Raw genomic sequence first — 22,057 nt, 5'->3', positions numbered from 1 at the left:
AATGAGATTAAAAATTTAAGATGAGCATTTTTCTATATTCATATAACTGAGAAATATGGTTTCTATAAAAAAACTGTCAGATTTAAAACAGATATAGAGGCATTATCCCTTTCTGGTTTCAGTACTATGTCATAAATATAATAGGAACATTTGAAGTTCTGGATTGTATTTCAACAGATACATTATGGTCTATTTTTAGTGCCTAAGAAATCCCAAGAGAGGATAAAAATCAATGCATGCATAATGAACAGCACTGGCAGAATGTATCACAAAAACAACATAAAGATATTGCTGTATCATACAATGAAGCACTTCTAGAGAAAGAATGCTCATAAATCCCAGTCTAAAAATGTACAAACATCTCTGGAGTGCTATAATTTGAAAGACATGAGTTTTATCATGAACAAATTAATTTGTGTGGATAGGATTAGGGTCACATGCTTTCATTCACGCATTTGCCAAAATGTGTTACTTTATTATAAAGCATTTTGTTTAAAATTGCCCATGAAGATTTTGCTGTCTGGTTCTATGTGAAAATAAAATTAAAATAATTGAGATATTCTGTTTTAATTCCCGAAAGAGTGATTTGTCATTGTAAATATAAAATTCATGAAACAAAGTTATCATCTGTACTTGTTTTCCATTCACAGTCATAAATGTCAGCAGCTAAATAGGACCAGTTTTCTCCATCCACAGCATATGCAGCAAATAGACAACAATGGAAAATTATACAGCAAATAAGACAGCAGTCAATGAACCAGCTGGTACAATGCCACACAATGACTAAGCCAAATATTATAACATCATTTTTAATTTACTGCTCATTTATATAAAAATGCAAGTATCTAGGCATTCTGATGCTCAGGGTTGTAATGCCTAATTGAATTAGGAGCCTAAGTCTCATTTTCAGGCACATGGGAACTACAATCCTATTTACTGTCACTGGGATTTTGGCTCCTATGGTTTTGACTACACTGCAGTTAAATACCTGTGGCTGCCCCATGTCAGCTGAATTGGGCTCATGGGCTACTTAATTGTAGTGTAAATTTTCAGTCTTCGGCTGGAACCCAAGCTCTGGGATCTGCCCCCTTTGCTGGATCAGCTGCCAGTGATCGATCCGGCGGGGGTTGATTTATCACGTCTAGACACGATAAATCGACCCGAGTGCTCTCCCATCAACTCCTGTACTCCACCGTCGTGAGAGGCGTAGGCAGAGTCAAGGGGGGAGCAGCAGCAGTTGACTCACAGCGATGAAGTTGACTCACAGCGATGAAGACACCACAGTAAGTTGATCTAAGTACGCTGACTTCAGCTACGTTATTCATATAGCTGAAGTTGCATAACTTAGATCAAACACGCCCCCTCAGTGTCAACCTGGCCTAGAACCTGGACTCCAGCCTGAGCCTGAATGTCTACACTGCAATTAAACAACACCTTAATCTCAAACCCCACAAAACCAAGCAAGGTGACATGGGCCAGCCCCGGATGTTTAATGGCAGAGTAGACATATCCCAATGCCTAAATCTCTTTTGAAAATGAGATTGAGGTTCCTAAATTTGTTAGGAGTTGTAATGGTGAGCATCACTTTGCCTCAATACCTTTAAAAATCTGAGCCAAAGTGACTAGATGCTAACAGAAGTCTCCAGAGTTTCTCTCCTGGGCACACCATGAATCCATAGTGAAAGTTCCTGAACATTCAAATACAGTAAATCAGTGAAAGGGCTCAACTCTTTTAAGATACACAGAATTGTAACAGATACTTGTAAGAAATCTGCAAACAGGAACACCTTAGTATCAAAATAAATATCCTCATACTATCCAAAATAATCATAACTGTCCAGTATGTAATTCTAAGTAAGGGCTTGAGACATCACCGAATAACAGTATGTTGAAAACTTCTCTTCTCCTGCTCCTGTTTAAATTAGCTAAAATCCTGAGATACAATCACCATAGAATAGGGGAGAGCAAACAACAGCCTGTGGGCCGGATCCAGCCCATCAGAGCTTTCAGTCTGGCCCCTGAACCCCTCCTGCACTCCAATCCCGTGCCCTGAGCACCCCTCCTGTATCTCAACCCCCTACCCTAAGTCCCCTTCCACACCCCCTCCTGTACCCCAAACCTCTGCCCTGAGCCCTGTCCTGCACCCCAACCACTTACCCTGAGCCCCTTCCTGCACACCAAAACTCCTCCCACACCCCAACCCTCTGCCCCAGCCCTACAATTTCCCCACCCAGATGTGGCCCTCCGGCCAAAAAGTTTGCCCATCCCTGCCATAGAATGTATTCTGACTGGGGTTTATTGTACAAGGAAGAGATGCCTGCCTTCACTAACCACAAAAACTTCTAACCTGTATTCCCATAGTGATCACCAGTAAAAACAGCAATTGTCAATAGAGCAATGTTGCTTGCTAGTCCCAATATTAATTGGTCAGAAACTGTTTAGTAGAAGTTTTCAGCAATAACAGATGTCATCTCTACAAACAAATGAATTCAAATAAAATAAAACTCATTATGTTAATGAACTGTACAAGAAAGCAAAAAGGAAATCTACTAAATTCTCTACCACTACTTTATAAGACTAATAACAGCTAGGTTATAGGTCAGCCTGCCAGTATGAACAGCAGCAAAGGCCTCACTGATACAAACCAAGATCAGATGCAGATAGAAAATCATGTAACTCTGCCTCAGGCAAATCTGAAACAACAATTTACCACACAGTCTGAAATGTTGACCAGAACTCCTTCATTCCTCCCCAATAGTTAAAATAACACAAAACAACAGTTTCTTGGATTCTTAATCAGCTGTAATGTGCAGTCCGTGTTTATGTAAATTGATCAGAATTACAAAATAGATATCCTTACATTACATAAACTGAATGGGACACACTCTACAACATAGAAAACACAGCAATCAAAATCCAGCAGGTTTAATCTAAAATGGCTCTTCCAGGAGGTCATTTGTACCACTTTTTACACAGTACATAGGAAAAATAACTGCATGGTCATATAGTCTCTCTGTAAGAGAGACATATAAAAGGGACTCTTTACCAAAATATTCTGCCTTGTGCAGGTTTTGCAGTGCACCACTTGAAAGAGACTCTAATCTTAACCACATGACAAATGAAAACTTTGCCAGTCTATGGTATTTTTAGCATCCTCTGTAACATTTACTTTCTGCATGGCTTCCAATTGCCAAGAGCACTTTCATTCATTATCTCCATTCATCAAGTCGCCCCGTGTAACTCAATATTTCCATTATATTTTTTGGGAGGAAAAGATTATGTTCGGCAAAAGTTATCTGCAGAAACTATGGCAACTAGAACTGTTGTCAGATCTCAAATATGCCCTAACCAGTTTTGTTCATTAAATGCTGAATGACTGTAGTTCATGGAATTTTCTTCCTACTTTAGTAGGTAGATCCATAGCACTTCCTGAAAATCAGACTCTCCAAATATCTCAAGTTCAATGCACAGAAATGAATATACCCAGAATTATTAGTCTCTTTTGACAATGTATGCTTAAATGCATTAATTCCACATAATATAGCTAGAACCTTCATGAAAATGGAAACTAAATTACACACACACACACACACACAAGCTACTTGCAACAATTATGAAACTAAAATTTCTTGGCACAGGACAATGATTTTGGTGGGAAATTCAGATTCCTACTTAAATAAATATTCTTCTATTTTATAAGCAAAATGTGGATTGTGGTTTGCATGTGTTTCTTTCGCAGCTATGAAACAAGAAATTACTTCTTAAAATGCATACATAAAACAGTTTACTATATTTTTAATGATAAAAGCTGCTGATCAACAAAGTAATTCCATAAAAGAAACTACATTAAAGGAACATTAAGACTGCATGGCTAAACAATCAAAAGTTAAGAAATGTCAAAGTTCGCATAAACAATCTTAATTCTGACCATGTATGCTATAATTATATGGTCAAAAACTATTTTTTTTTAAAATAGACAATGTATCATATTTTTATACATTCTTAAATATACCCATTAAAAATATAAGAATGGCCATACTGGGTCAGACCAATGGTCCGTCTAGTCAATCTAATATCCTGTCTTCCGACAGTGGCCAATGCCAGGTGCCCCAGAGGGAATGAACAGAACAGGAAATCATCAAATGCATTGCAATAACTTGTGAGTTCCTTGCCATTTTCATATATTTAAACTGATATTTTTGTCTTAGTGGTACAGTACGTCTTTATTGTCTTAGGGTCATATCCTGAAAGGTGGAAGCTGCAGATGCTAGCCACACTTCAGGAATCGACCCTTAGTTTATATATAAGGTTGTGGGTCTGAAAGTTATGAGTGTTATCGTGGAAACTGTTACACAAGATTAATTACAGAGGTTGGGACCATTGCTCTTGTATAATCACAGAATCATAGAAATGTAGGGCTGGAAGGGCCCTCAAGAGGTCATCTAGCCCACGCCTCTATGCTGAAGAACGATTAACTATATCTAGACCATTCCTGACAGACGTTTGTCTAATCTATTCTTAAAAAACTCTCAAATTGGAGATTTCACAATCTCCCTATATACCCAGTTCCTGTGCCTACCTATCCTTATAGTTAGAAAGTTTTCCCTAATATCTAATCTAAATCTTCCTTGGGGAAGATTAAACCCATTACTTCTCATCCTACCTTCAGTGGGCACGGAGAACAGTGTTTATCATCCTCTTGATAATCATCTTTTATATATTTGAAGATCTATGTCCTCTGCAACCTTCTCTAGACTAAATGTTCTATTCTCTCAACCTTTCCTCATAGATTATATTTTCCAAACCTCTTAGCATTTCGGAGCTCTTCTCTGGGCCCTCTCCAATTTGTTTATCTCTTTCCTAAAGTATGGAGCCCAGAACTGGACACAAAACTCCAGATGAGGACTCACCAGCGCCAAATAGAGTGGAACAATTATCTCCCATACCTTACATATGGCACTCCTGTGCCAATTAGTCCCCGTTCTGCATTTGTGTATTTGATTTTTCCTTCCTAAATGCAGAACTTTGCACTTCTCTTTATGAATTTCACGTGGTTGATTTCAGACCAATTCTCCAATTTATTAATATCACTTTGAATTCTAACTCTGTACTCCAAAGTGTTTGCAACCCCTCCTGGCTTGGTGACATCCATACATTTTGTAATCGTACTCTCCACTCTCAGCGTTATATGTCCTCCCAGTTTGACAATGAACTTACTCTTTGAGTAAGTTTTTCAATCAGGTGTGCACCCACTTTATAGTAATTTCATCTAGACCATATTTAATATGCTATTACATAATATATAAATCAATCTTAGAACATTCCTAAAAGCAGGGATCCCAGATTATCCTTTAATCCACTAACTGCTACTAAACATTAGAGGTTCATTTAGGTAGAACTAGGGATGTAAATATCTGTTTAAGAAGTTAACTATTTAAACTATTAAAATTATGTCGTTTAAACAGTTAACCAATTAAAGGGAGAGCGGTTAGGGCATGTGGCTGGGGTTGCTTCAGCTGGCTAGCGCAGGCTGGGGCCGCTCCAGCTGGCCGGCACGCAAGGTCGGCATAGCTGGGGCTGCTCCGGCTGGCTGGCGCGCAGGGGTGGGGTTAGCTGACGTGGTGCTGGCATCTGCCAGCTTGGCACAGGACTGGCATCGGTGGGCTAGTGCGGGGCTGGAGTTGGCGGGTCGGCAGGCTCGCGTTGGCTTGGGGTCAGCCAGCACGGCGTGAGGCTGGGTTCAGCAGGCCAGTAGGGTGGCCTGGGGTTGGGGCTGGGGCTGGCCGGCCAGCCCAGGGCTGGAGCTTAATGGTTAGGGTTGGTTAACTGGTAAGACTAATGCTTACTGTTTAATCATTTTGTATTTTACATCGCTAGGTAGAACATATCTGTTGTCATGTCCATCACTTCAGGCATATCCCTATATATCACTGATTTCAGTAGGATGATAGCAGAAAAGCAAAAATAGTTCAAAACCACTGTATTTCCCATATCAAACCAAAAATCAGTTATAGTAGAATAATTAAATGGTAGTAATTAAAAGGAATCATACTAGAGACCTCAGCACTGGCAGATGTTTTGTTGACACATTTTTATATCTATTTGAAAGTACATATTTGCATGATTATAAAATCCCAAGTCTGCAAATTTAAATTAGTGAGACCAAACACAGCTTGTTTTGTGAGTTTTTTTTTAATTGGCTTCCTTTTAGTCTGAAACCATAACAACACCCTCTTTGACATAGGAGCTCAAGTTATTTTTGAAGATTAACTGGTAACAGTGAGAGAAGCAGCATTATTCTGTTCTATTCAGGTTCTCATACCTTTCTCCTCCCCTTAGTATCTGAGCTCTTTACAGTGATGTGATTAGTCTCTCTTTCATCCTCTTCCCCAGAGAAGCACTGTGTGTGCAGAGTAGTGTTTGTTGTTTTTTAGTTTAGTTGGAGAGGGATTGCTTGTTTGAAGTGTCATGATGCTATGTGTTTGTGAAAAAAGGCAAGGTCAAAAATTTGTGATGGTCCTTAGTTCCTGTAAAAGTTTGTTCCACAACAGCTTGGAACTCATGTATTTTTCTCTTACAAACCTCACTGTCTTTAAGTTGAAATCAAATAAACACAGCACAGTCAAGTTAAATGTGTTGAACCAGACATTGGAAAGAAATACAATGTCATCTGTCTCCTGCATTTTAACACAATAAAACACAGATATTAAAACAGAGTGCTGCACCTTCATTTAAGCAGCCAAGAACATGTACTTGTATCTGCAACATGAAAGGAAATTGGGCTCAGAAGCAGCATTCTACTCCCAGGACTATGCTGCTGAGGACAAAGGGAAATACAAAAATCAAATAACTTGGACACAGACCAAAAAACTCAAAACACCCACTTTTGATTGGGTTCTCGAATATTTACAAAAGGCTTTTTAAAATATCAAAAAGTTCACCTAAACTAAGATACAATTTATGGAACAGGTGGCATAGACTGTCCACTGCTAGTCTACTTGCAGTGAGTTAATACAGTGGATACAATGTGAACTAAGCTAACTCGTTATAATCATCTTATTTACGTGCATGCAAAACAATGGCAAGTCTTTATAACAGAAGTATTTATTCTGTATAAACTTAAAAATATGTTTAATTATAATAGCAACATACAATTTAGTATCATTCCAAGGAGGAATGCTTTATTAAATCCTCTCTTTTCTCTCTCAGTCTGGACTTTGAAGGGATCACTGACTCGTGAGTCGTTAATTTAACTTTTATGTTTTTTTGGCAAAAATATGAGCATAGTAGCAAAGCTACCAGAGCTGTCTGTCTAAAGATTTCTGAAAACAATGCAGTACAAATTCTATCTAGGTTCTTATACCAGACCAATTAGTGAGGAATCTGAGTATCTTCACATTGAGAATATTTTCTTTGAGATAGAAACTTTAAAAAAAAAGAAGTCTAATCTCTTAAAAATAGCTGCTTTATGGTCTCCATACCTGAAACCAGTGTGCTACACCCCATCAAAAAGGGTAACTTTCTTTCTTCTCTGTGTATGGAGTATATCATACCACATTTTTGATCCATTAACTGTTTTTTGCTTGCCTTCAGATATCAGTGTGACAATGCCAATGTCTATAATGATATATTATATTGCTGAGTCTACTGTTGATCTTCATGCCAATGTTATTTTGGGGGGCAGCTCAGCTGGAAAATCCCCCATCCAGAATAGAAGGCAAAGTCAACTTGACTATTTTATTACTAAAAGGAAAAAGATCTGCCTGTCTATTACATAGCTCAGTTCTGGCCTCTTTACAAATGTTGATCAAACATTCTTTTACTACAATAATCCCTCAGTTCCCTTAAAAATTGATCCGGACTAGTTACTTACTGATAATAGTTTTATCATTTCATTCTATCAGCTCATTCACTATAATCATAGCAACTGAACAAAGCTGTCCATGCAGCCATTTCTAATATCTCCACCATTATGGTATGCAGGCACCAAAATTTTAAAATTCAAAATATAGTTACTAACCAAGTGGATCCTGGATACACGAATGTTTCTTATTTTCTTTTTGCAGCATACCTAGGTGTTCAGATGGGCATAGTTGGCTTACACTGAATTTTTGCAAAAGGATCAACAAAAAAATCCAGAATTCTACTGGGCACTTTTTACCAATCAAAAATTGTCCTTCCTGGGCACTCAGATGCTGCCTCCTTAGGAAATCAGATACTATTTTAAAGGAATGACAGCCTTTCCACACAGGATGTTTTTTAAATCTATTTTTACTTTACATTCTGTTATATATTTCCAAATATTCATTATCCTGAGATTTTTCTCAAATGTTTTTACTATATAGATTTTGTCTTTGTTAATTTTAAAGGTACCAGTTTTTTCTGTATTTAACATCTATTTTCCCTTATTTTGTTTTTTAAAAACTATAGTTGCAATTTTCAAAAGTGTCTAAGTGACACTGAAACTAATGGAGTTGTGCTCTTATGTCACTTCTTAGATGATTTTGAAAATTCTAGCTTGTATAAAGGGCACCAGGCTTTGGGGTGTATGCATGCATCCCAGTGTGCCTGTTATAACTCTTTGGCCATTTAAAACAGGAAGCTGTAGCTGCAGGCTAATGGCTAATACAAGCATGTAACCCAGGAGTAGGCAACCTACGGCACATGTGCCGAAGGCGGCACATAAGCTGATTTTCAGTGGCACTCACACTGCCCGGGTCCTGGCCACCGGTCCGGGGAGCTCTGCATTTTGATTTCAATTTTAAATGAAGCTCCTTAAACATTTTAAAAACCTTATTTACTTTACATACAACAACAGTTTCGTTATGTATTATAGACTTATAGAAAGAGACCTTCTAAAAACATTAAAATGTATTACTGGCACACGTAATCCTTAATTTAGAGTGAATAAAAGACAACTTGGCACACCACTTCTGAAGGGTTGCCAACCCCTGATGTAACCTATAAGAAACCAAGTTTAAGGCTTCTTTCCTCTAGGGCCAGGGCAGCAGACATGAAGAACCCTGAGTCAGAGAAGTCCAAGGGGTGTATGTCTCCATTAGTAGTCCTTCCAGACCAGTGCTTAATTTGTAATGAAAGAGGTGCCAGGGCTCAAGCAATTTTTTAATTTTCATAACTGTCAGAGGTGCTGGGGCTATGAACTGTCAAGCCTAGAGCCCTAGTAAAAATTAAGCACTGTTCCCAGCAGCTAACAGGAAGGGGTATACGCTCTCCCTTCCCAGCTGGCTGGATGGTACACAAATATTATGAATTAATTTGCTTTTGTTTGAAAATAAACCCAGCCTTGAAAAAAGGGTCTTGGACTGCATGGTTGTTGGGAACTTTATTCTATCTTACCCGGCCACTGAGTTTGCCCACTAGCTTACACACCTTAAAGAAGCTAACTTCTGAATCTCTGACCTGTCACATCTTGGAGACACTTCACCACAAGACACAATCCAGAGAGGAGTCTTCAAACATGGACATGCTTAATGGGACTCAGTCTCCCTGACAAAACAAATCTTATGCTTAAGAGCAAGGGAATTTCCCATGTGCTTCCAAGTGATCTTACCAGCTACTCTGCCTTCCCTGAACTATCCCCCTAAATATGACTGCATCTGCATTTGTAGTGAATACCTTTCTCCTACCTTACTTGGATACTGTGAATTCTTTTTGCCAGGTGGTAGAACAATGTCATGCTCCATACTTTAAACCTACACTCCATTCTTTACACTATGCATCCCTTCATCACACTATTAAATCCAAATCACCAGCATGCATGCAAGTCTGAACATACTAGAAGTATTTTCTTCCTTTATAATTGCACTTCTACTACTATTTAGCCTTCCGCAATTCCAAGTATCCTTTATGCTGAATAAGACTAAAAATAATGGTTATGATTTAAAAAATAGATTGCATAATCTGCCATGTTTTATATACTGCATAATGAAAACATGCAGGCAGCCAAGGTCAATAAATTAATTCACCATGTAAACAGCACACACAATATGATTTGCCAAGGAATAAATTAAGTAAAAGAGCTCAAGAACCTCGTGAAACCAAATGAAGCCCAGGTCCATGCAAGCACACTACTGGACATTACACCTTCCATATGCAAAGGTGAAAATGTGTTTTTTAGGGAAACAGTTATGCATAATACTTGGCAGAAGCATATCTAGTACATGCCAGGAAAAAAATGTTTCACATTCAAATATTTCCAGAAGACAAAGATGACAAGCACAATTATTTTCTGAATGCATAGTGTTTCTATTTTAAAACAGGACCATGGAAAGACTGTCTACAGGCATTAGAAGATGGCCATGACACCAGTTCCATTTATCTTGTGAAACCTGAAAATACAAATCGACTTATGCAGGTCTGGTGTGACCAACGACACGACCCTGGAGGCTGGACTGTCATTCAGAGACGACTCGATGGATCAGTCAACTTTTTCAGAAACTGGGATACTTACAAGGTTAGGACAAATGAAACTTGTTTTCTCTTTCCTGTCTTAATGGGAGATTTAGAGGTAAGAGCTTAGCAGAACTGAAAAAATAATTAGACATATGTGAATAATGAGACCATCCACAGCTATGTTAGATAGGATACAACTGCTTTTATAAGGAGTATAAACTTATGCTTCAGCTTATAAACCAACCACTAACTGATAGGTTGGCAAGAAACTTCCCAACAGACAGATTATTCCATGAGTGTCCACTACATGATCTCTTGTACCTTCCTCTGAAAAATTTTGTAGTGGTGTCAAGTGCTGAAATATACTTAGGGCCAAGGTGAAGTTGCACTGGAATTTCAAAATATGCCTATGTAGTCATTATCAAGGTGCCATGGCTAAGGATGCATTGAGATTTAAAAGTAAAACATATATGCAACAGTAATCTATTTGTCACTATTTCTTCACAGCAAGGATTTGGTAACATAGATGGAGAGTACTGGCTGGGTTTAGAAAATATTTATTGGCTAACAAATCAAGGCAACTACAAACTGCTTGTAACAATGGAAGACTGGTCAGGTCGAAAAGTATTTGCTGAATATGCCAGTTTCAGACTGGAGCCAGAGATTGAATATTACAAGTTGAGACTGGGTCGTTACAATGGCAATGCTGGGGATTCTTTCACTTGGCACAACGGGAAGCAGTTCACCACACTGGATAGAGACCATGATGTATACACAGGTATGAAGTGTTTAACAAGAAAAAAAACCTAAGGAAAATGGCAAGTCATACAATGACATGATAGAAAATTACATTTAAACATATAATTAAAAATATTTTAAAAAGCAAAAAACAAACCGCTCTGATGATACACAAATTAATCCAGTAATCTAATGATTGTCATTGACAGATGACAAAACAAACTTTTTAATTTAAATATTTGATGTTATTTTAAAAATTAGGGCCTGGATCCTGAAACTGGATCCTTGCAGGTGAATCTTGTACTAAACTGGAGCTCCACTGAAGAGTCCACTTGCATGGTTTTGATTGAAGGATTGAGGGACTGTAAAAGAAAGGTTTTGTGTGCCTTGCTGCTTACATCATCAGACTAATAGATTTAAAAATATACAGACATTAAAACTTTTATGAAAGTTTTGCTAGTCTTCTTACTGCACGATTTTCAGTTTCTATACTCAATAACAGTCTGCTTTTCATTATAGGTAACTGTGCTCATTATCAGAAAGGAGGATGGTGGTACAATGCCTGTGCTCACTCAAACCTCAATGGAGTCTGGTATCGGGGAGGACACTATCGTAGTCGATACCAGGATGGTGTTTACTGGGCTGAGTTCCGCGGCGGATCATATTCCCTAAAGAAAGTTGTTATGATGATCAGGCCTAATCCCAACACGTTCCACTGAAAGAATTTTTTTCCTTTTTTAATCTTCTGTTTAAAACAGAACAATGAAATGTCACATGTCTTTATAGCAGCAAGGAATGTAAGATATTGTACATTTATTGCTAAAATTTGAGGACTTGTATATTGTATTTTCACCATTCATTCCAGCAAAAACATACAATGTAAGTGATATAACAACTTTCAGATCATCTTTCTTTGTACCAAAAATAATTAAGGTTCCCAGTTCTAGAACTGGGAATTGAGATGGACTGTAGATAACACTTCTGGGTTTTATTCCCTGTAAATTAAGTCTAGATGCTAAAAATATTGCCACAGCATCTAAATATTTTGTATGTTGTATTATGTATAAATATTCTCAAACACAGTACAATCTGTACAGCACGAGTTTTATTCTTATTAGTCGGGATCATTTGACACAGGAAATCACATCCTTTGAAACTATGTAGCTGGTATATGTACTGTAGGGTATTAGTGGGATTATTCCTAATTTAATTTTTGTTAATTGTCATAGATAAAACAAATCACTAAATCATTTCAGTTTGTGGGCAGACTCCCAAATAGTTACCATAATGATTAATCTAGTCCTTCATTCTCACTTTTCTCTTGATGTACATGCCATCATTCTCAAAGCTGACCTCTGATACGAACATTTTTGATCAAGGAAGGAAAATGAGTGTTTTTAAATTTAACTGCCTACATGTATTTATAAAGTAATCCAAATTTATAATGGCTATTGCATATTATATAGCCAACATGAATAATGTTAATGTTCATATAAAATAATAGCCTAAATATTTAACATTATTGTATACCTGAGCTACGTCATTACCTGCTGTGTAGCCACTGTAATCAGATAATGGCTACAAATTAAAGGGGCTATCCAACTTTGCAGGCAAATGATGGATACCGATCTATATTCTATTTAATGTCCTTAGCCACAAGATTAAGATTCTTGGAAGAAAATATTTGTAACCAAGAACAATTACATTTGCCATATTTCACAATTATTAATGAGTATATTGTGTGTCAACATATTAAAAATAATTACTCATATTTATAAATAAAATCAATTGTGGAAACTTGGAGAATTTTAGAATTCTGCTGAGGTGGGTATGCAGACTAGATGATTGTTGCAAATTAGAAAATACAGTGAAAACCATAAAATTTAGTGAAAGAATGTCTGAGAAAAACAAAAAAAGCTCTTGCTCTCTTCCCTTATTACCTCATTGTTTCTTTACAAATGTATGATGTGCATTAAAAACTGATGATGCCTGATGTAGCATGTGTTGTATATAAATGAAAGTAGGGTTTTTAATATATTATCAAATTATCCTTGTAATATTGCAAATTGGTAATAAAGCAACAAATGCTATTTTGATGTGTTTAGATTCATTCTGGTTTTCAGTTCAGAGTAATATTCAAAGCACAGGAAATGATTCAGTGCCACACAAGTCTACCATTGTTAATTTAAATCAAATCAATTCTGACTTTTAATTCTACATCATTAATGATTTGCTTTTTCCATTAAATGAATTGTCTAAACATTTCAGGATCTACTAACAGCAGCTTCCTGCTGAGACAAGTACTGAACACCTCTTACCATCTCAGTCAAAGGGGAGAATATCTTTTGGATCAGCTGATAGGACCGCTTCCTATGGTCCACAAGGCTCACGATTTATGTCTTAGTTCCAGTAGTGCTCAAGATGCATACTCAACTAGTCCAGCTACCAGATGGGGTAAACCTGGTTAGTTAACTCCTAAACAAGGACTCTGTTAATTGTTTCTATCTGCTCTAGTTTCTGGACATTGGTTATCCCTAAGGGATTGAGACCATGACAAAACCAAACGTCGTATTTCTATAAAAACTCTTGTTCCTATTCAGCTGGAAAACAATTCACAGCATCTTCACCCTGAAGTTTGTATTCTAAAGAACAGTTACTTATCTTACAGTAACTGTGGTGGTTCTTAAGAATGTGTATCAATGTGGATCCCACTGTAGGTGACTAGCAAGCAGAATCCCCCCTGGATGGTGAGAGTGAGGAGTATCAGCTGAATCGGTCAAACAAAGATTGACGTACTGCTCACCTGAACTTGGCATCTAATTTGGCAGCCACATCATGGGCAAAATGTTTCATAAAAGTCAGTGGGTTACTCCACGTTGCAACCTTGCAGAGCTCAGAGACTGGAATGTTTCTGAAGCAGGCAATAGATGCAGCTTGTGCTCTGGAACAATGTGCCTTGATATTCGAAGGGATAGGTTAACCAGCCAGCTGATGGCAGACTGAAATCTACTGTGTGATTCACTTGGGAGAATCTCTGCAAAGAGATGGCTTAGCCTTTGGCTGGACCAGAAGTTGCCACAAAGGGGTGAGGAGGAGACCACTGAAATGGCTTGGCCCTATTAAGGTAATACAGCAAAGCTCTGGATAAGTCAGGATAGGCAGTTTCTTCTCTCTGGGTATCAAATGTGGCTTCAGGAAGAAGACTGGCAAGGTTCAAGTGAAAGTCTGTCTCTGAAGTTGTTTTGAACTTGGGGTGTAGTCTCAACACAACCTTTTCTCTATGTCCAAAGGTGGTCCAACCATGAGACCCTGGAGCTTGCTGACTCTGAGCTGACACAATGTTCACCAGAGAGACAGTCTTGATACTGAGGTGGAGTATGTAGCATTCTGGTAGTGGCTCAATGAGAGGCTCCATGAACTTCCTGAGGACAACATTAACATCCCCTGAGGAAACTGGGTCTCTACCGCCAGGGTTTGAAGGAGGTCCTTAAGAAATTTCAATACCATTCGATGCGAAAAGAGAGTGTGTGACTGCATCCATGCATGATACACTGATATTGCTGCAAGACGGACCTCTCCTGGGGATCGGGAGCACCGAAGATGGTGCTCTATGGACAGAGTCCAATGTGCCCCTTGACCATGCTGATGAGTCCTAGGAGCGAGATGGGTTGCTGATGAGAAGAAAGGCTGATGTCGCCTGTTGTACCTCTCACACTTCTTGGCATGATACTCAGTGTGTCTGGGAGGGTAGGATGGAGTGCATGGTCCCTGCTGTGACTGAGGACAGTAGTACTGGAGTTATGGTGCAGAGGTGTAAATCCCCAAGGTGAGTAGGGTAGCTTCTGAGTCCTTCAACAAGTGAAGAGTGCTGTTAGTCCACTTTGTGAAGAGCTCTAGTCTTCTAAAGGAAGTCCTTGACAGTGGCCGATACTTCTCCTGGGATGCCTGATGCTTGCAGCCATGTTACCTGCTGCATGGTCAAGATGGTGGCCATACATCTGGCGCCTGAGGCATCCACTGACACTGTAAGTCTGTCTTGACCAGTAGTTGGTCCTCCTTAATTATGTCTTTAGGCTGCTCTCTCTTGTCATGAGGGAGCTCTGCTAGGAAGGGAGTCTATCACAGAGTGGCTGTCTCCTTTAATGGGAATCAGGGCCCAGTCTACCTGTGCAGGTTTCTTTAGAAACAAACATCTCAGCCCTGCCTGTGCCGTAATTAGCCGACTCTTAGCCTGAGAGGATGGAGTCAGGTGATCACCTAATGATCATAAAAAAGGTTGATGAAACTCAGTGAGAGGAATTACTGGGAGCAGGCTGGGCTCATGTGGAAGGCCCTGAGGCAGGGTCTGCAGAAATCAGGAAACTCCTGTCAGAGGGATTCCAGGGAAAGCAGCAAGGGAGTCAGTTCTCTACAGTGGAACAAGGAAAGAACTGAAAAGTTCACACAGGAGGCAGGCTGGAGAGTAGCCCAAGGAGAGTGGAAGAACCTTTTGTTTGGACTTTCAGTTTGACTTTTGTTTTCCCAGGGGTTAAATTTGCTTAAAGACTTGGCTGGAGGGCCAAGCCATATCACCAACTTTGAGCTGTGCAGGAAAAGGGAGCCACCAGAGGAGGAAACTGAGGTAGGTATTAAACAAATTTATTAGTTTCAGGATGTATTTAGATGCACTTCATGTTAGTAATTTTTTTAGTGTTAAGTATGTATAGTGTTCCCTGAAATAATCCACAATAAGGGTTAACAAGACAGTATTCCAGTATATTTTTAAAAGTAATATAAAAAAAATCATCATTGGGAATATCTAACTGACGCAAACGATCAGTAAAGGAAGGAAAACCTTTTATAGGTTTTGGAAAAGGTTTCGGAATAAACCTCCTCAAACACTTTCTTCCCAAAACCACAACTATTATGCTGTATTCAGCTAAAATTGAACCTCATATTCTTTAATATGAATAAAGAAGTATTTCCCCTCTCTCCTCCTAGAGATAGAAATTACAGGCAGAGAAGGACCCAGACATGTGCACATTTCCTTTGAGGTTAATACTACTAATTTATTTTCAGCTCTCCTTATTGCTTTGTTTGCCTCTTGACTATAATAACATGGTGCCATTTGCCCCCTATATAAAGATAGACTGTATAATCTTGTATTTTTTTAAATTCACTTTGTGCTTTCAGATGTTGGATTTGCTGCTTGCCCTCACTAAAAGTCACAAGAAATACTGCTGCTATGTTAAAATTACATCATTTGTTAGTTTGTAAAGTTACAAAATTAATTTAGTTTCTTGCATACCTAACTTCCATGTGTGCTGAGATCATGCCAGTTAATTGATTTTAATGTAGTAAGAGTATACCGCACATTAGCAGGGTTGGAGGATTACCCCTCTGTTGGGCTATATGCTGTACTGGAAACAGTATATGCTGGCACTCCAGAACTCTCAGTGGTCAGAATTTTCTAATAATGATGCACAGAGGAACTATTTACTGGCAATCAAAGTCTCTCTCAGGAAAGGAGATGAATGCATTTACAATGAATTACTTACTTCTAAATTATGCAGCATTACTGTAGAGATGTACTGGTCCCACGACGTTAGCGAGATAAGTTGCGTGAGGTAGTATATTTTATTGAACCAACTTTTGTCGGAGAGAAAGACAAGCATTTGAGTTTATACAGAGCTCTTTGTCAGGTCACATTCACTCTGTGACAGTTCAAAAGCTTGTCTCTCTCTCGCCAACAGAAATTGGTCCAATAAAAGATATTACCTCTCCCACCCTGTCTCTCTTATTTCTGAATTGTCACTTCCAGATAACTAAAACACTAATGCTTAGAGTCAAGTTCAGTTTCCCTAATTCAGGCACTGCTCCCATTGACTTCAACAGGGGTTGTATTTGAGAACCTAAGAGTAGAATATATATGTAAGGGCTGGTCCACACTACGGGGGGAAATCGATCTTAGATACGCAACTTCAGCTACGTGAATAAAGTAGCTGAAGTCGAATATCTAAGATCGGATTACTCACCCGTCCTCACTGCGCGGGATCGATATTTGCGGCTCTCCCTGTCGATTCCGCAACTTCGTTGGGGTTGATGCAGTTCCGGAATCGATATAAGCGCGCTCGGGGATCGATATATCACGTCTACATGAGACGCGATATATCGATCCCCGAGCAATCGATTTTAACCAGCCGACACGGCGGGTAGTCTGGACGTAGCCTAAGAAGCAAATACCCCTGACATAGCCCAGTGCTGTCCTTTCAATATTGCCAAAGGGACACAATCACTTCTGCTCCACTGTTTCCAGTACGTGAAATGATTCTAAGATGATCATATGTTGTGGTCATTTTGAAATGAATCTATATTCCTCAGTAACAATTCAAGTCAAGATTTAATAATCAAAAGATATTGTACACACACCACAAGACAAAATACTGTAGAGATTTACCTCTTAGCCCCACAAATAAAATAAAATCAACCAAGTAGAGTTTAATGAAAAAGAAAAATAGATTTTGTTTTGGGTACCACCCCCTAATAAACAGATTGCCACAAGGGATATACAAAATTGATACACTCCAAGCCAACTAACAGAAATGGGTAAAGACCATACTATATCTTTCTCACAGTAGGGTAAGCAAGGCTACCCTGATACATTCTCAGCATGCTAGGAGCTGAACAGCTGAATACTACCAACAGTGTCCAGAAAAAAAGGTTATCTCCCTATTATTAAAGCAAATTGCTGGAGAAAGCAATTTTTAACTTTCGTATTTAAATATCCATTTCAAAGAAGTCCTTCCATAAAACTCTTCTGTCATCACTCAGGGCTGTTATATCCACTGTTATATCCAGAGAAAATAGGGGTGACCTTTGGATAGTTTCTCTACAAGAGAAACATATACTACACAATAGAATAGCACCCGCCCACACACACACACACACGCATACACACCTTTGTCTTCCCTAAGGTACACAGTATGAAAAGACCACCTTCAATGAACATTGGAAAATTCAGTGACCAACCACAGTACCCATAAATTTTCAAACAAGACTGCAATTATTTTCCAGACCAACCTGCAGCTAAATGCTTCCAACACTCCAGACCACAGCCTTGCTGATCTCAAGATTTTTCTAACTTGGAAGATCTGTCTGAAAAGAAAAAAATTCTACTGCGAAGTTTTAAAAATAGTTTAAAATGGTGGATTTAAACATGTAAAAGACTAAATCCATTTAATATCTTAGAGTGTGCTTGTGATTATTATTTTACTTGCTTAGAGTAAAGGTCTTGAGAACATGACCTATGAAGGAAGGCTGAAGAAATTGGGTTTGTTTAGTTTGGAAAAGAGAAGACTGAGAGGGGACCTGATAGCAGTTTTCAGGTATCTAAAAGGGTGTCATCAGGAGGACGGAGAAAACTTGTTCACCTTAGCCTCCAATGATAGAACAAGAAACAATGGGCTTAAACTGCAGCAAGGGAGATTTAGGTTGGACATTAGGAAAAAGTTCCTAACTGTCAGGGTAGTTAAACACTGGAATAAATTGCCTTGGGAGGTTGTGGAATCTCCATCTCTGGAGATATTTAAGAGTAGGTTAGATAAATGTCTATTAGGGATGGTCTAGACAGTATTTGGTCCTGCCATGAGGGCAGGGGACTGGACTCGATGATCTCTCGAGGTCCCTTCCAGTCCTAGAGTCTATGAGACTGTGCTCATTTAAAACTTCAAGTAAAGTTTTAATTTTTCTTTCCAGTTACACACACACACACACACACATTCAACAACTGTGTTAAGATAGACAGTACATTGCAGTAATTTAGGGTAAACAACATTACAGGGATGTTGTAATTATCCCAAAACCCATTGTTATAAACCCAGGAAATTAAGTTAAGGTTAAACTTAAACCTAACAGAAATCCAAACATATTAAGGTAAGAAATGCACAGTTAAAGCAACCAACCTTAACTCTGTCCTTCTGTGGCACCATGAATGAAAAAGGGGGGGGGGGGGAGATAATGTGTCGTTAAAAATCAGTTTTATCTAATTCTAAACAAACTAACACTTGTACGTGACTTTGATACATATTAACTATGTGGGAAATTTGAAATCTGTTATTCTGTAACTGACATACTTAGGGGCAAAAATAAAGTTGTAGCACAGGGTACTAAACTCCTTATAGGACCCATTTTAATTAACTGTAAATCCTAAAATAAATAACAACTCTATGTGTTAATTCTGAGAAAAATGTATTCTGTACTCAGAGAGTAAGTGATATAAATTTGGAGAGGGTACACTGTATTTTTCATAATTTTAAAGCCAGAAGTGAAAATTAAATAATCTAGTCTGACTTCCTACATAACACAGGCCATAGAATTTCATCCAGTTATCCCAGTATTGAAGCCAGTTACTTAAGTTTGACTAAAGCACATCTTCCGGAAAGGGTACTGGTCTAGATTTGAAGATACTGAGATGGAGAATCCACCACCTCCCTTGCTAGTTGTTCTAATGGTTCATTACTCTCACTGTTAAACAGTTGTGCCTTATTTCTAATTTGAATTTGTCTGGTCTCAATTTTCAGCTACTGGTTCTTGTTATGCCTTTTTCAGCTACAGTAAAGAGCCCTTTAGTATCCAGTAATTTCTCCCTATGGAGATATTTATACATCACAATCAACTCACCTCACAATCTTCTTTCTGACAAATTAGACAGATTGAGCTCTTTCAGTGTTTCACTATGTGGCATTTTCTCTAGCCCTCAAATAATTTTTATGGATCTTTTCTGCACTCTATCCAATAGTTCAACATCCTTCTTAAAATGTGGACACCAGAACTGGACACAGTATTCCAGTATTAGTCTCCTCAACATTGTATACAGAGATAAAAATCACCTCCCTACTCCTATTCCTCAATCTCATTTATATCACATTAGTTCTTTTTGACATAGCATTGCACTGGAAGCTAACGTTCAGTTGCTTGTCCACTATGACCCCTAAAATCCTTTTCAGAGTCACTGCTTTCCAGGATATAGCCCCCCTGCCCCCATTCTGTAGGTATAGCCTGCATTCTTTGTTCATAGATGGATGACCTTGCTTTTGGCTATCTTAAAACACATTTTGTTTCAATGGGCCTAGTTTATCAGGAAATCCAGATTACTCTGTATTACTGCCCTATTATCATTACTTGACACCTCGTACTGGACAACAGATCACACTCATGTAATACAAGGACATCATTCTGTTTCTTTCCAAACATAAAACAAAAATATTTATTGAACACTTCCACCTTCTTCTGTAGTATTAATAGAATTCTACAATCTCCATCAAGTAATGAGCCTATACCTCTGTTAGGATTTCTTCTGTTCCCAATATACTAAATCCCTGCTTTAGGTGCATAACTCAACTCAACATTAACTAAAGCTTCCAGAATAAGACAGAAAGTGATAACACATACATATAACCTGCTGACGGCCTGTTGAGCAGCCTATGTAAAATGAGTTTGTTACCACTTGCTACCCTGGTTGGAAGTCTTAAGAAGAGAGGCCAAAGACTGAACTGAGATGGAGAATAAATTTTCCCTTTACCACTAAAAGTAACTCCTCCAAGTCATATATGGCACATTAGTAGGAGAGAAATATATGGGGAAGTTTGCTGCTGCCTACATTATACCTGTTTTGTCCTTGTTCTTCAGTCTAGTACCAATAATATATTCACTAAAGAACAAATGTACCATTAGGTCTGGTACTGGGAAATAACATGGGGTCAGCATGCACAAGTACTAAGTATTGAACAAGCAGCAAGAGTGGTAATCGAGGTTAGGTCAGTATTCCAATTGTAAACCTCCTTTTTAAGATACCGTATATAAACGCGTTCATAAGCTGAATATTTTTGATAAAAAAGTGACGTATCAAAAAGCAAGAGTCGGCTTATAAACGGGTCTACATCAAAATCTGATGATTTTAAACTCTATGGAATCATTGAATTCAATATCTAAACATTGTTGTTTTGTTTATCTGAAGCATCTGAAGGCATGGAGACCCTTAGCTCCCTGTAGCTGCGGTTCACTGTTCCCAGCCAATGGGAGCTGCGGGAACTGGCTGAAATTCAAAGTTAATGCTGTTTTTCCCTCCGATATCAAGAGGGAAGGATGAAGATATAAAGAGCTAAGAAGAAAACTGGCAGGAGAAATGAGATAAATGTATTACAGAAATGCACTCCTACAAATTTACTTGAATAGCAATTAAGTAAACTTTCTTCTTTAAATAAAATAATTTCAATGAAACATTCCCACTAACAACTCTCCATGTCTTCAAAGACATAACTTAAGTCTCAGCTAGAATAATAGTTTGTTACACCCCTAAATTCCTGTGGTTAGAAGGTCAAAAGCACTACTCTGAAGTTCAGTTGGAACTGAAATCATGTCAACGTACAATATATAAAGGATGGGGAAGTGGCTAAAGCACAAGCCTGGGAATCAGGCTAAGTCCTACTTTTAATTCTGCCACTACTTTCTGTCTGGACTTTGGTAAATAATTTCAAATTTTTGTGCCTCAGTTTCTTCATCATAAAATGAGGCAATCACACTTTGAAGTCTTTCAGCCAAAGACACTATAAAAGTGCAAAGTCTTCTTATAATAAGTAAAGCTGGCAATGTCATCTGTTGTTAAGTGTGCTTATATTGCTTTATAATACACTGTTTTCAGCACCTTACAACTTTGCCATAATTTAACCTGAAAATTTCCATGTTGGATGTCTGTGAATCACAGACCTATTAGTAGCAAAGAGTCTTGCGGCACCTTATAGACTAACAGACGTTTTGGAGCATGAGCTTTTGTGGGTGAACATCTGTTATTCTATAAGGTGCCACAAGACTCTTTGCTGCTTTTACAGATCCAGACTAACACGGCTACCCCTCTGATACTTGAAGCCCA

At 38.4% G+C, this 22,057-nt stretch overlaps 2 protein-coding genes across 4 annotated transcripts in view; one reads left to right on the top strand and one right to left on the bottom strand.

The window, feature by feature from the left end:
• The window catches only part of ANGPTL2 (angiopoietin like 2), a 40,683-nt gene extending 27,442 nt beyond the window's left edge, over nucleotides 1-13,241 (top strand). The window contains exons 3-5 of the mRNA XM_030535189.1: nucleotides 10,281-10,474; nucleotides 10,921-11,191; nucleotides 11,671-13,241. Of these exons, the coding sequence (XP_030391049.1) occupies nucleotides 10,281-10,474; nucleotides 10,921-11,191; nucleotides 11,671-11,870 (665 nt within the window). The 3' untranslated portion in view covers nucleotides 11,871-13,241. The remainder of the gene's footprint in view (nucleotides 1-10,280; nucleotides 10,475-10,920; nucleotides 11,192-11,670) is intronic.
• Nucleotides 1-22,057, bottom strand: part of RALGPS1 (Ral GEF with PH domain and SH3 binding motif 1) — a 355,807-nt gene that overhangs the window by 192,679 nt on the left and 141,071 nt on the right. The window lies entirely within an intron of this gene.

This window comes from Gopherus evgoodei, chromosome 16, assembly GCF_007399415.2.
Source record: "Gopherus evgoodei ecotype Sinaloan lineage chromosome 16, rGopEvg1_v1.p, whole genome shotgun sequence".
Taxonomy (NCBI): domain Eukaryota; kingdom Metazoa; phylum Chordata; order Testudines; family Testudinidae; genus Gopherus; species Gopherus evgoodei.
Note: the sequence above shows the minus strand (reverse complement) of the source record. Positions and strands in the feature narration are given on the sequence as shown.